The sequence below is a fragment of the Cornus florida genome, unplaced genomic scaffold (assembly GCF_030987335.1).
Source record: "Cornus florida cultivar Cherokee Brave unplaced genomic scaffold, ASM3098733v1 CherokeeBrave_3.0.0_Hap2_Chr03, whole genome shotgun sequence".
Taxonomy (NCBI): Eukaryota; Viridiplantae; Streptophyta; class Magnoliopsida; order Cornales; family Cornaceae; genus Cornus; species Cornus florida.
The window spans coordinates 2,269,473-2,283,459 of record NW_026775573.1 but is presented as its reverse complement, the minus strand read 5'-3'; the positions used below and the strand labels follow the sequence as shown (position 1 = coordinate 2,283,459).

At 36.2% G+C, this 13,987-nt stretch overlaps 1 protein-coding gene across 1 annotated transcript; it reads left to right on the top strand.

The window, feature by feature from the left end:
* Positions 1 to 353: 353 nt before the first annotated feature.
* On the top strand, positions 354 to 9,035 carry LOC132300935 (transcription factor UNE12-like; the record flags this gene model as incomplete). The annotated part of the gene is made up of 12 exons (XM_059798240.1): positions 354 to 551; positions 723 to 815; positions 1,910 to 2,028; positions 3,348 to 3,414; positions 4,118 to 4,183; positions 4,965 to 5,042; positions 5,163 to 6,585; positions 6,664 to 6,708; positions 8,111 to 8,157; positions 8,263 to 8,292; positions 8,414 to 8,521; positions 8,621 to 9,035. Coding segments are annotated over 7 exons (849 nt in total), but the record flags the coding sequence as incomplete, so codon positions are not given.
* Between the last annotated feature and the right edge of the window lie 4,952 nt (positions 9,036 to 13,987).

Below are 13,987 nucleotides of genomic sequence, written 5' to 3'. Positions count from 1 at the left end.
CACTCGCAAGCCGCTTACGTTTTCCATATATCATTTATATTATATACAAAGCACCATCACCCTTCCATTAATTTAAAATTACGCTTCTACCACTATCCAAATAAATAAAATTCAGCACTAAAAATTTTATTTTCAAAAGCCCAGCTGAAGCGAGACAAGGATTTGCCTTCAAGAGCAAAGCAATGTCAAACAGAGAATTTCACTTTGAGAATCCTCAGTACTCTAATTTGTCACCTCTCTCTCCGACACCACACCATCTCCTGCCCCTCAAAACTCTCTCCTGTATATCTGAAATTTTCACTCAAATTCAAACACTATATATTTGACTCACCTCCCACCGAAAATTTTAATCTCCTACTGATCTCTGTTATGGTGGCTTGGCGGGAACCGAGGGGAACTCAGCGCAAACGGCGCCGTTGAAGACGGTGTCTCAACCCAGCTCCAGTTACGTCGCCCCCGGCGATGGATTCCAGCAGCAGCTGTTTCCGCTGGGGTTGAGCTTAGATAACGGCCGAGAGGACGTTGATGGCGGAGGTTTTACAGGGAGGAGTGTAAGTCATGAATTTACCGTTTTGCACTTGGAATTTATTGTGCCCTAAGGTCTTTTTTGTGCTTGTGCGGGTCACAATAAACGCTGGTTCACGGCCGTTGGGTAGGGCATGGGCGTCAATTTATAAAGAGGTGCACGGTGATTGAGTCTTTTTGCTGTGCTGCATTTTCAGGAGAGAGACCCTACAAACATGGCAAGCTTGTTTCCGGCGTTTGAACATTTACAGCCTCATTCAGTCCGCCACACTGCTCCTCACTTTCAGCAGGTTCGTATAGTCCCCAATTCTTCTATACTTTCACACACACACACACACACACACACACACACAAGGATATATAGTCCACTGCACGAGGCTCCGACCATTGCAGTGTGTAGAGAGGGTCCGTTACCCAAGAAGCTGTTTTCGGTTTTGAACCGTGACACTAGAGCTACCTTACCATGTCAAGCGGGCGCATCCAGGTCATAATATACTTTCATCATCTGAGAAAATGTTACAAACTTATTGCTTCAGCGATGAGAAACTGATAAGAGAAATCAATTGAATGGAAAGATGGAGTGCAATGGGAGGTTTTTCTTTTTTTTACAACTACTATACCACAATATGTATGTATGTGTGTGTATTATTTTCTAACAACTTTGAACTTTGTGCTGTTCTTTGCCTTCCTCTTGTCCTTCAATACCTTTAGCACTTACTTAATCTGTCACTCCTTCGAATTTATACTTTGCTCAGAACCATTTTAGAATAACTCCTGATCATCCTTAGAAAGCAGTGTTGTGGTTGGTAGTAGCTGATGTAAAACATATACAGACATGATATATACCTCAAGAATACAAATCATAAAAGATCATCCAGTTCAGATAGGTTAAATAAATTTTCATGCAGTTTATTTTTTTTCGATGCTGGGGGGCAAATATGTAGTAGCAGTGTTCATAATTTTTATCATGGAGACCAAGACAATATTTGCAGCTGCAAAGGGTTCCTTGCTGTGTAGAAGGGATTTTTTTATCAGTAAAATAAAGTTATCGAGTCACTGAACGTGTCAATAAGCCAATAAGTTTGTTATAGAGGAAGTAGAGCATATCTTAATCAAACATATGGTCATCCGATTAAGCTCCAAATCTTGAAAATCCATTAGTTGCAACTTTGTGGTTCAAGTTGAATATGAAAATAACACATCCCACTAAAGCGAATACCGGGGTTTTGGATTGCCCTGTCCAAAAGTTTCCAAAGTGTGTGTAGATAGACTTGTCCCAAGATTTACTTCGACTTTTTGTTTTTTATTTTTATTTTTATTTTTTCTATTCTGACCTTCAATTCTTAGTTATATAATTGCCTATGCCTCGTGCTTTCTTTTGCAGCCTTTGCATGGCCGACCAGCTTCCAGTACAACTGTAACCATTTCACACCCACCTGCGATCTGTCCAAGGGTGCAAGCTCGACGGGGACAAGCCACAGCTCCCCATAGTATAGCTGAACGGGGTAATTTAAATTAAATATAATGGTAATCTAGAAAGTTGGTTTGCAATGCATATTTGGTTAAACGATTCTTTTATGGAAAGGAAACAATATATGATATGTGATGTAGCTGAAACAATTGAGGCAAAAAAAGGATGAATATTTTGAAGAAAAATGTGTATGTTGATGAACAAATCATTAGAATATAATCTTATCATTACATATGCATTTATTATGGTGACCAGTAAGGGAAGACCGGAAGAGCTTTGATTATCTTTACTAAATCTGATATTAGAAGCCGTTGTTAACGACTCTCAGACTCCCTTATATGGCCAGTGAGACAAGGGGATCCCAGCTCTCCTGGAACAAATTATAGAAGATATGAAAAAGAAAGAGTGAGTTACGAGGGTATAGAAACCTTTGAAAGTTTTTGCTTTTAGCTTTCTACCTTAGCTACTAAGGAACAGTTCTACTTTTAGAAGCCATTGTAAATGAAGCTCAGGCTCCCCTCATATAATGAGAGGGGGATCCCAGCTTTCTTAGAACAGATTAGATGAGATATGAAAAAGAAAGAGTGAGCTACGAGAGTAAGGAATGCAATGAAACTTTTCATTAGAATATAATCTTATCATTACATATGCGTTTATTACGGTGACCAGTGAGGGAAGAGCATTAGTTATCTTACTATATCTGATTTTACTACCATCAAGCATTAGCTTGTATTGTATCTTCTGAAGAGGTTGAGGGTTCAAGTTCCGAATGGGACAAAGTATGTGCTCGAGTGGTGACAGAGCTAGAAAATTATTTTTTTATGTGTGTGTGCGTGTTGGGGGTTGGGGGATAATCAAAACTACTTTAACATTAATTGATATTTTCATTGCGTACACTTACCATCATTGTTGATGAATTTTCATATTTTCAAAACGTTGCATGAACAACAAGCCAACAATTACATTCTTCACACGAGGGAGAGGGAGAGAGAGAGAGAGAGAGTTGATGGGCTACAGTCGTTGGGGAGCAGAGGTGTAGAGAGTGTGAAAACGACAGAGCGAGGGTCATAAGTGTGAAAACTAAAACTTCTGTGGTGGCAGATTTATAAATGTAAGGTTTTAGTTATTATTTTGTGAGGACATTGATAAGATTTTAACAAACTTATAGGTATAAAATATAAATAATTTTTTTTCCAGACTCAGCATAGGGTGGCTTTGTCCCTATGCTCAAGTGTGTCCTAGAAGGGGGAAAAAAAGGTTTTACCATTACTTTTAGGCTTTTATGATTTATCTCTGCATATTGTTTCCTTTTACCGTTGCTTTGCATTAACAGCCCTGTTTCTCCTTAACAGTTGCGTAGAGAAAGGATAGCAGAGAGAATAAAGGCTTTGCAAGAACTTGGTCCCTGCTGCAACAAGGTCTGTGCCAATTTGTTATTGCTAAAAGAAACAGTTTTATCTTTCGGAAGTTGCTTTTTCCATTTTCTTCTGTCAGTTATGCCCTATTCTTTTAAATATGTTTGCATTTGGCCAAAGATTATAATCTTTTCCTTCATAGATGATTATGGACTAGATTATTTCCTAGCTTGAATGCAAGTTTAATGTATTATTGGACATCATGTGACTTCAGCTGACACCCTTTTTACCCTGATAAATAGAAATCTTTGTTATGAGTAATGGAACAGCTTCAAGCAAGGATCGACTGACCGGATAAGCTCTATTCTTTTAATTAAGTAATTTTTGCATATAATTTATTATTGGTATTGAAATCTATATATGATAGGCATGTTGTGGTATTGTCAAGCAAGGGATGGCTATCATTGTATATGATTATGATGTCCAGAGTTCCAAACAATGTCCAGATAGTTTATTCATTTACAACGGGCCTATTCTTTCTCATTTTATTTATATACTTATCTATCTTTCTTAGGATCCGTATGTATTTTGGATGCCTAATATTAAGATTCCAAACAATGCCTCTTTTGACATGCTTACTGTTGAAACTGTCCGGGCTTATTATATGTGACTAATCACTTATTTAAAGAAAGTATCACTCTATGGCTGAAATAGTGAGCTTATACAGTATTTTATTTGTTCTTATTTAACTTTCTTTTCTCCACAGACAGATAGGGCTGCCATGCTTGATGAAATTCTGGATTATGTGAAGTTCTTAAGGCTCCAAGTCAAGGTAAAGCAGTCTTCCGTTATGGTTCAAACTGTGTATTTTCCCCCCCTTTTAGCTGCAGCATTATAGTTTGAATTAGTAACTCCATCATTGAGTTCCAAATGCTTGTAGATGTAGGTTTCAAAGCATTAGACATAAGTTGTTTTCCCATGAATGCCGATTAAGGCTATCGCATTTGTTAAACCTTCAATGAATTTATCAGTGTCATCTCCAATTTCTACTCTAATGAGTACCCACAGTTTGCTCAGCCAATCCGGGATGCTGGGATGGATGGATTTAGCACGTGCTAATATTAGGGCCCATTTGGCAACCGATTTTGTTTGCATTTTCAGCTTCATATGAAGCAGAGGCTATGCTTTTGTTGTGCTGTTATTTATTCATATGGTTACAAATTTGTTGCATAATCTTTCAAAGCCAAAAAAGAACGAAATAAAATGTTTGGATGATGGTAAAAAATATATGAAATTTACATTAAATTGCATTTCTTTAAAAAGATACTCGCTTCCGTAGCAATAATAAGTGAAAACATCTCTTGATTGCTTCGAAATTTGGGTAATTTTTTTTGGACTGATTTGGCAACAAAAACACGAAACAAAAAAGGTTGCCAAACAAGCCCTTGGTTATTCATATGCTGACGAACCTAATTATTTAACCAGTATAAGCAACGGACCTTTAGGCAGTTGTGGTTGAATGATTAAGTTCCATGCATTGAATGAGGTGTGTTAATAATTAATCTCCTCTCTATTTATCCCCGCATGTCATTATTTATTAACCTACTTAGCAGGTTTTAAGCATGAGTAGGCTAGGTGGAGCAGGAGCAGTGGCACAACTTGTGGCCGACATCCCACTGCCATCAGTTGAGGTAACATAGAAGAGATAAATTTGCTTGTTTAACATCCATTTGAAGAAAAAATGTCATAGCTGTATTTAAGATTTCCTTTATTTAACTTCAGAACCTTTTCTTTGCTTTTCCAATATTTAGGGAGACACCAGTGAAGGTGGATGCAATTGGAACTGGGATAAGTGGTCGAATGATGAGACAGAACGAGAAGTTGCTAAGCTTATGGAAGAAGATGTTGGAGCTGCCATGCAATTCCTCCAATCCAAAGCACTTTGCATTATGCCCATTTCACCTGCCAAGCTAATCTATCCTACTCACCAACCAGATGCCCCCGCTCTTGTCAAACCTGAACCAAACACCCTGTCATGAACCTCAAACTCCCAATGGCCTCAAAATGTCTCTCACCTTCATATCCCTATCTATCGTCGCCCATTTATATATATATATATGTGTGTGTGTGTGTGTGTGTGTGTGTGTGTGTGTGTGTGTGTGTATGTATTGTGTATGTATGTATATCCTTGGCATTATGTGGCAGTGCAATCAAAGTCAGATGCCACAATTTTGCTTTTGCCCTCTCCTTCTCCTAATTTGTGTCAAATAAGGTGTGATTTCAAAACTTGAAGACAACAAAGAAATGAATGGCACTTCATTTCATTGTTTGTTGCCACGGTAAAGCGGAGGAAGAGATTTTACCATATGTGCCTACCTCATTTTGCTGTGGAATTGTGGGGCCCCCTCCCTTTGCACAGTGGGGGTATTGTGAAAGAGATGAATGATGGTAAATATGATGTACTTTAAGTCTTTAATAGAATAATTGAGATTATGGATAATGCATTTTAAGAGTTTAGTTGATATGCATGGTGGTAGGTCTTTTTCAAGAAGCACCTTTGTTTTTTTAATTTGGCTAGTGAGATGTGTTCCCTAAAAGTAACTTGAGCTTTTCCCAAATCTCTAAAAAACAATAATGAATTATTTGGGCGGTTCATCCGTGTCATGATGAGTAATGTTATCAAGAAAGTCCTCTTATGACTATATTTATGAACTCTCTTTATTGACCAACGATTGAGAGATTCAGTGAAATATTGATGTGATTTTATACACGTCAAAAATTGTTTCAATCTAGTAGTTAATAGATAGAGAGCTCATGTCTCTTGTAATAAGGGGGCTCTTTTGATAGTTATACTATATTCGTTTTAAAGCATTGAAGGAAAGGAGATGAGTATGTTCTTAAGTAGTGACTATGCTTTTCCTTTCAAAAGAGGTTATATATTGTTCATGTTTCTTAGGGAAAGTGAATTATGGTTTTGAAACATCCATTTTCTTCCTTTTCTATTCACTCCATTTTCAAAACAAAGTGAGAATTGTATTGTCATTTTTTTCCTTTTCTATTTAATTGTCAAGAAAGTTGGCTGGGGAACTTTCACCTGTAAGTGGCTCGGGTCTGCCCATTTGTTTTCCTTCCTCGCCTACCATAGGCTTGAAGATATCCAGAGCAAGTAGGGCAAGTGTAGTTACAGTTCGTGGAGATGAGAATGATGTTGAGGAGCTTGAAATGTTACTTGAGGTAATAATATTGGTTTACTTTGTGTTTGCCATGTCATCTCACAATAATATCTTTAGAGAGTGGTGGTTTATTTTGCAGGCTTACTTTATGCAAATTGATGGAACCTTGAACAAATTAACTACGGTAGGTGTTGTTGAATTTTTTGAATTTGTCATGCTTATCAGTATATTTTCTTTATTATAAGAAGCTACAAGGAATGTGCACTAAGAGTGCTGAAACAAATTCAGATATGTTTTGAATGTGTAATATTACAGTGGATGTTTGTATTATTGGTGGTAAGTTATTATAAATAAGCAAGTGGAGGCCAAAGTTAAATTTTGGGGGTCTTTTATGAGTTAAATTTTTGGAAGTTTTAATGATCTTGAAAAAATTTCTACCGACATAGGTGTTCTTTTTTTTTGCTGAAGATTAGTGAAGCAGTATTATGACAATATGAAATATGTAACTCAATTTTAAAATGATAAATTGACATGAGATCTATGTAGTTGCTCTTTTTAGTTTTGTTGAAGATTAGATTAGTGAAGCATTGTCATACATATGAGAATCTTTAACTGAATTTTATTATAAACTGACACGGGATTCTTCAACTTGCTGAAGAACAAGACTTTTCAGAATATGAGTATCAAGTTCCATTCAATTATTTGACAATTTCTTATAGCTGTTTGTGTAGAGAGAATAATTACTGCAATAATTGGTTAAGTCTGATATGCGGAATTCCTAGTTCCTACTATGATCTTTTTGGATGTTGCTTGAGAAAAATGTAATTCACAGAGGAGTGTGTTGGACCCACGTTCTTTAGTGGATGTATAATTGTTTATTCTATTTCAATGGTCTCTGGTGGGTTTTCTTTAGGAGGTTTAATGGGTGAGATAAGGTGGATTATTTTCTTTTTTCCTCTCATTGTGGTTATGATGGTGTTGGATGTTGTCCTAAAGAAGGGGGCGGTATTTGGGTTTCCCTTCATAGTTGAATGGTCCTGTTAATTCTCACTTTTTGCGTATAGGAGGTTGATTTGTGCTTGGTTCATATATTGACTAATTTGTATGAATTATGTAATGTATTTATGTGATGGTTTAAATTGAATTTGCATTTCATGATTTACCTCCATTGACTTTGAAGCACAAAAGTTATATCTGGATTTTGAATTTTGGCATGGTAAACCTTTGTCATGTTATCTTGACCTCTTATTCTTATCTCCACCTAGCAATGACTTTGAGCAGAATATAATTTGATTTCTGGATTTCAGCATGGTAAAATTTTGTAATAGCTTGTTGCAATCTTGACCTTTGTAGGATTTGTTATCCAACTTATCTCTTTTATATTTCTGCTGGATTTCCCCCTTCCTTTCTCTCCGTGTTTGGTTTGCCATCTCTAAGGTCTGCTAAGGTCCTACCATCCAGATTAGGGTAACTTGGTTGAATTTTTGTGTCATTATCAAAATCTCTATTTATTTACCAGTCTCTTACAGGGAATCATTTATTGCATAATCAAACTCTTGACTAATCCTCCAGTTAAAATTTTGCAGATACGTGAATATATTGATGATACAGAGGATTATATTTAAACATTCAGGTAATAAACTTGAAAATTGAATCATGATACTCAAATTATGTGGTTTATTTGTTGGGTATAAAAAGAATTTTGTGATCTAAATGTGTCTCTCCATCCCTTTTGCAGCTTGACAATCATCGTAATCAACTGATTCAGGTTTTGTTGGTACTCTATAGATGTCGACATTTACTTTCTGCCTTCTTCTTTCTTTGTTTTTGAGATTTTAATTGATATTATGGATTTGCCCCTCCGGTTTTTTTTTTTTTTTGTGGTGCAGTTAATTGGAGCTTTTTCTTAGTTCAGGAACTGTCAGTTTGTCCATCTATTCTTTGGCGGCAACATACCATATAATTGGAATGACAATCATGGATACATGTTTAAATGGGTATGTGTGGAACTTGAGCTGGTATTTTGACTTTGATTCTAATCAAATTATTAGTTCACATCGATTAAATGTATCGAACTTGTCTTTTGATATTACCAGGTGGTCATCTTCTCAGGGATAACCTGTGCCATCATCCTTTTTCATACTTATGCTCGCTACAAGGGTCTTGTTGGATCTTAAAATTCATGATGAAGTAGGTAGGTCCTGTCAGGAGAACGAGATTGAACTCTGGCACAATTTTTTATTTTTATAAACAAATTGAGGTTGCTGAGTTTCTTATTTTTATAAACAAATTGAGTTCAGTGGTTGCTGGTGATGAATAGGGATTTCAGAATGGAGAGACAAAAAACAACTATTGATCAAGATCCAAAGACTAGCAATTTTTAAAACCTTATGCACCCATTTTGGGTAGCAACAGAACTAATTGTAAAATTATACAGGAGGAAGGAATTTTTTTTTTTTTTTTTTCCCCTTGCTCTCGATGCTTATTTATACATTATTATTATACTTGTAATTATTGGTAATTCAAGTCATTTTCGTAATTACATTTAATGAGCCCCTCTAAAAGCATTATGGTGTTGCACCCTGTTGTCTTTTCTTATATATCAAAATTCATTTTTAGTATATATGGTGTATCTATTATTATTCATTACTCATTGTATGAGAATTGTTTGGTGCTAAGCATAGATACAAAGTTTTTTGGTGGTGGTTCTTGTTAACCATGTCATTGCCACCAAAGAGGTTTTCCAAATATAAAGATGGCTCGATGGAGCTGGCCATGTATGTATGTATATTTGACGATTTTATTATGAAAAATGTGAGTTTCAACCCCAACAGGTGATACCACCAAAAGTTGGAACCTAATGATATTTTTTCGCTTTTGGAAAGTCGAGAAGAGTTCAAGAACATGAAAATGCAATCCATCAAGCATACACGGGCTTAAATGGTGGTACTCAAGACATTTGGTCTAGATATATTAAAACGAGATAGAAACCTCATGGTCCCACCAAGGCATTCATGCATAGGTATAGAAACGAGAAGTAAAATAGTCTCCTAAAGGTCCAATAAGAACGTCACACCATGTAACTAGCAAGCAATGACACGTTAAGCATCTAAGAATTATGATTCATTGTTATTTCCAGCCCTTATTAATGCTAAACAGAGAGAAACGATATTAACTTTCTTATGAGGTAAAAAAAAAAAAAAAAAATTCTAGCTCAGAAAATATATATAATAATATAAAAAATAAAGGAGAAAAAACCACAATAATATTTAATTATATGTCTTACAAACTTCATCTCACATTTTGATACACATATTTTTTTCACCGTATAAAATTATAAGCAAAAAGAAGAAAAAAGAAAAGAAAAGAAAAAGATTTGACCAAAAGCATTAGAAACAAATTCAATCTATGTACTTAATTTCCTAACACAGTTGGCACAATCCAAATTGAGGGTGACATATGCTTATGCGAAGGATCAAGGATGTAATGCGTCCCAAAGCTTTTATTCTCTATGTTGAAGATTCCAATGTCCAGATGGGGGATCAGAAGGAAAAAAGTCAATAAAATCATCCGTATAGTATATGGAATTCGGCTGGCATCCCGGCCATTTGGAAGCTGAAACACAAATGGAATGGTTATCTCCCAAAAACAGTGTGTCTCCGCCCAAGCTCTTCACTCCAACCCGCTTAGGCCAACCCTGCTTAAATTGCTCCAGTAGCAACTTGAAAACCTTAAACCCTGAAGTTGCATGTTGTGAGTCTTTTCCAAATTTTAGAAACCTTTGTACAAGAAGTAAATCTCCTTTAGATGATTCAACAAGATACACCCGCTGAAGATGCACATTAGTCTTCGGTGCAATTACCTTCACTTGGATAACCTTACTCGCCCCATCCCCCCTATTAACATCAATCATTATGACTCTACTCCAATAATCAACAACAAAAATCTGCCCTTTATAATAAATGACATCATAGATGAGTGTAAATCTCTTTTTATCTATGAAAGTCCAAGCTTTGTCTCTTGGGCGAATGAATGCCAATCTTCGGATACCACTGTAGATGGCAAAAACTATATAGTCATTAGGAGATGAGGCAGGATGTAACCTTCATAATTTCAAACTCAACCTCATTAGCTTCTATGCCACATTCATACTCGATCTCAATATCCTCATCTTCGCCATGTATGAACATATGGGGGTCCATAATTGGAAGCTCAATGGTAGTGCCAGAGAACGGGTTGATTAAGGTTAAGGCGAAAGATTTTTCCGCAATAAACAACCAACCATGTGAGGAACCAGAAAGTCTCTTTTTGTAAAGTACCCGTAACTGAAGACTAGGGATGGCAATTTGATCCGCCCCCGCGGTTACCCACCCCACCCTGCCCCTTTTTTGGCGGTTTTGGGGGACCATTTCGCTAACTGGGCGGGGATGGTTTGATATATCAAAAACCCGCGCGGGTTTGGTGCGAGGGTGGTGGGAGGTCGCCCTGCCCCATTTAGATATAGAAATTACTTAACTACCCTTATTTGATTATTTTATATATATATATATATATATATATATATATATATATATATATTATTTCCTATTAGAAACCCTATGTTTTCTTAACTCTCTCATTCACATCATTACTCTCAGCGGCGCCTACCCATGTTGAAGAAATTGTGCAACTATGGAGACTCATGAAAAAATTTATGAGAAGATTGTTTTGAAATCTGAATTTTCCTGATAACTTTTTGCCACTATGTAATGAACTATCTTTTTTTATTTTTTATTATTATTAAAACTCTTTTGGAAGCCAATTTGGAACAATGTAATTTGGGTTGTCTGGTTTTGGTATGTTATTTTTTATGAAATTGCTATTATAAAATGTTTTTAATGCTGAAGTAACTATTTATTGCCCATTTTTTAATGAATCTTTTCAATAATTATATAAATTTTAGTTGATAAAAAAATTAAATGAAGGAGAAATTTTGGTCTTAAACGGGGCGGGGTGGGTACCCGCGGGGGTCAAAATGTTAAACGGGGGCGGGGATGGGGTGGAAAGTCCCCCCGTTTTTGCTATTTTGGGCGGGGACGGGGGCATGTACACCCGCCCAAACCCGCCCCCGTTGCCATCCGTACTGAAGACCATATAACTTATTACGAGTGATGTCGTATAAACTATGTCTTTCGTCGCTATTATCTTCAGAGGGTACCATCAACAATCGAACTTGTCTGCGACATCTATTTTGAACGAATTAAAGTTTGTTCTCCATGGCCACAAAGTGCCGTGATTTGCGCACCAAAGTGAACATAGTCAGAAAAGGAAACCAAATTTTCCAGAATCGTATCCAATAAGTGCTTTGGAAGGCATGACCAATCTGAGTCAAAGAATAAGCTCATATCCATAGCCGTACTTCTTTTAAAACTGCAGTGCCAACAAATAAAAAACCTAAACCAATCAGAATAATTAAATGCATCAACAAAAAAAAAAAAAACACAAGGCTACCCATCCCCCGATTGTTTTATTATTTAGTTATATAAATGCAATCCATTATTATATATTTATATAAATATATTTGAATATATAAATTTATTTAACCATTCAAACACATCATCATATCGGCATATCCAAAATTCACCTAAAAAGACTTGCCTTACATCCCCCCCCCCCCACCCCATAAATATGACCATAACCAATGACAAATACTCATATATAAATATATAAATATGAATAATCAAAAGAAAAGACTTACTGAAGTTGGAATAATCGTAAGCTTCACAACTGACGATTCACCGAAAACCAAGAACAATTCATCGAAAACCAAGAACAAAGTGTGAGATTTAACACGCAGTACTGACCTATAGGCTATATATATAGTGACAAATATTTTCCTAATCGGGAAGTTCGTAGAATCCTGATACAAGAAGGATGAGTTTTTTTATTTCCTATTACCGCTGTTTGGGAGCTTTAGTTTCCACGGGCTTTCTGTAATACCCCTAGTTTTTCAAAATGATAAAACGGGAATGGACATTTAATTTTTCAATTTTGATTTGTATTTCATTTTTTTATATTTAATAATTGGACTTATTTGTTATTTGTTTAGCTTAATTGTTTTATTTGCCTAATTGATTTATTACTATTTGTGTGTATTTAATTTAATTGTGGAATTGAGATTTTTTTAATTTAATTATTTGATGATAAATGACGTGCATTTTATATGACTTATTTGGTTAGTTATCTATATTAATTATTTTATTTGGTCTTGTATTTAATATAGGATTAGGGTTTTATTTTTATATGGTTTGGACGCCAACTTAGGTTAGGTTTTAATTAAACCTGGGACGGCTATATATATATTCTTATAAGTCTGCTAGGGTTGAGACAAATCCTTTTTCACGTAAAAGTGTATTGAGAGGGAAAACAGAGAGGGTTGGAAGGGAAAACACAGAGGGAAAACTGGGCGAATTAATTAAGCTTTCAACTATGGATTGAGGGTGTACCACAGAGGAAGGAAGAGGTTAAGGGTGAGATAGAACTGGAACAGTAGGAGAGTTGCAGTTGCAGGTAACCTACAGTTCATTGGAGAATTTAGCAACGGTGTTGAAAGGTTTCAAACCGAAACCTAAAGGCAAGTTTCAGTCTATTCCTCTCCTGTAAACTTGTGTTCTGTGCATCTTATATATACTCCAGGAACTTAATTAAACGTTTAAAAATGGACTTTATGCATGCTAGATGATTTCGGTAATCTGTTCTGTGCTTTTTTAACGATTCAAACTTATTCTTGCATAAGCTGTTGTGTGTAGTTTAAGTTTTTTGTCAACTGGTTCACACTGGAATAGGAGAAGTCTCTAGGGGTTTAAGAGCTTTAATGGAACCCTAATAATCTTAAAAAGGTCTGAAATAGGACACTGGACTTCGCCGGAATCACAGACGACAACCGGACGAAGCAGAACGAAGAAGTTGAAGCAGAGGAGGCTCTCAAAGAGAGAGAGCCGGCTCTAGGAAGCAAAGAGCCGGCTCCCCCTCTATTAGAGCCGGCTCCAAGGGTTATGGGAGCCGGCTCTATGCAGGTTAGAGCCTGCTCTATGTTTCTAAGAGCAGGCTCTGTGATTCTATGTACTTACTGGAGTGGTTTGTGCGTTGTTTGGCTCGTTGGTGATTTTTCTGAGCTGTGTTTGGGCTAGGCAGATGAAGTTATATATTAATTCATGAAATATTAGAGCCCTAGGATGCATTAATTTATTTATATGCTAATGTATTAAACGGTGGGAAAATCTAAGACAAGTCGCAGACTGTTTACGGACATAACGGATTGTAAAGGTTTAATTGCTTAAATTGTGTCTAGCAATTAAAAGAGTTGGAACATGGATTCCAAACATTACACCATGCTATATTAGAGCCACTTCTAATAAATTAATGTCTTAGTACTCATGGAATTAACTGTAGGGAAGTATACAACGGTACAAGGTAAAAATATG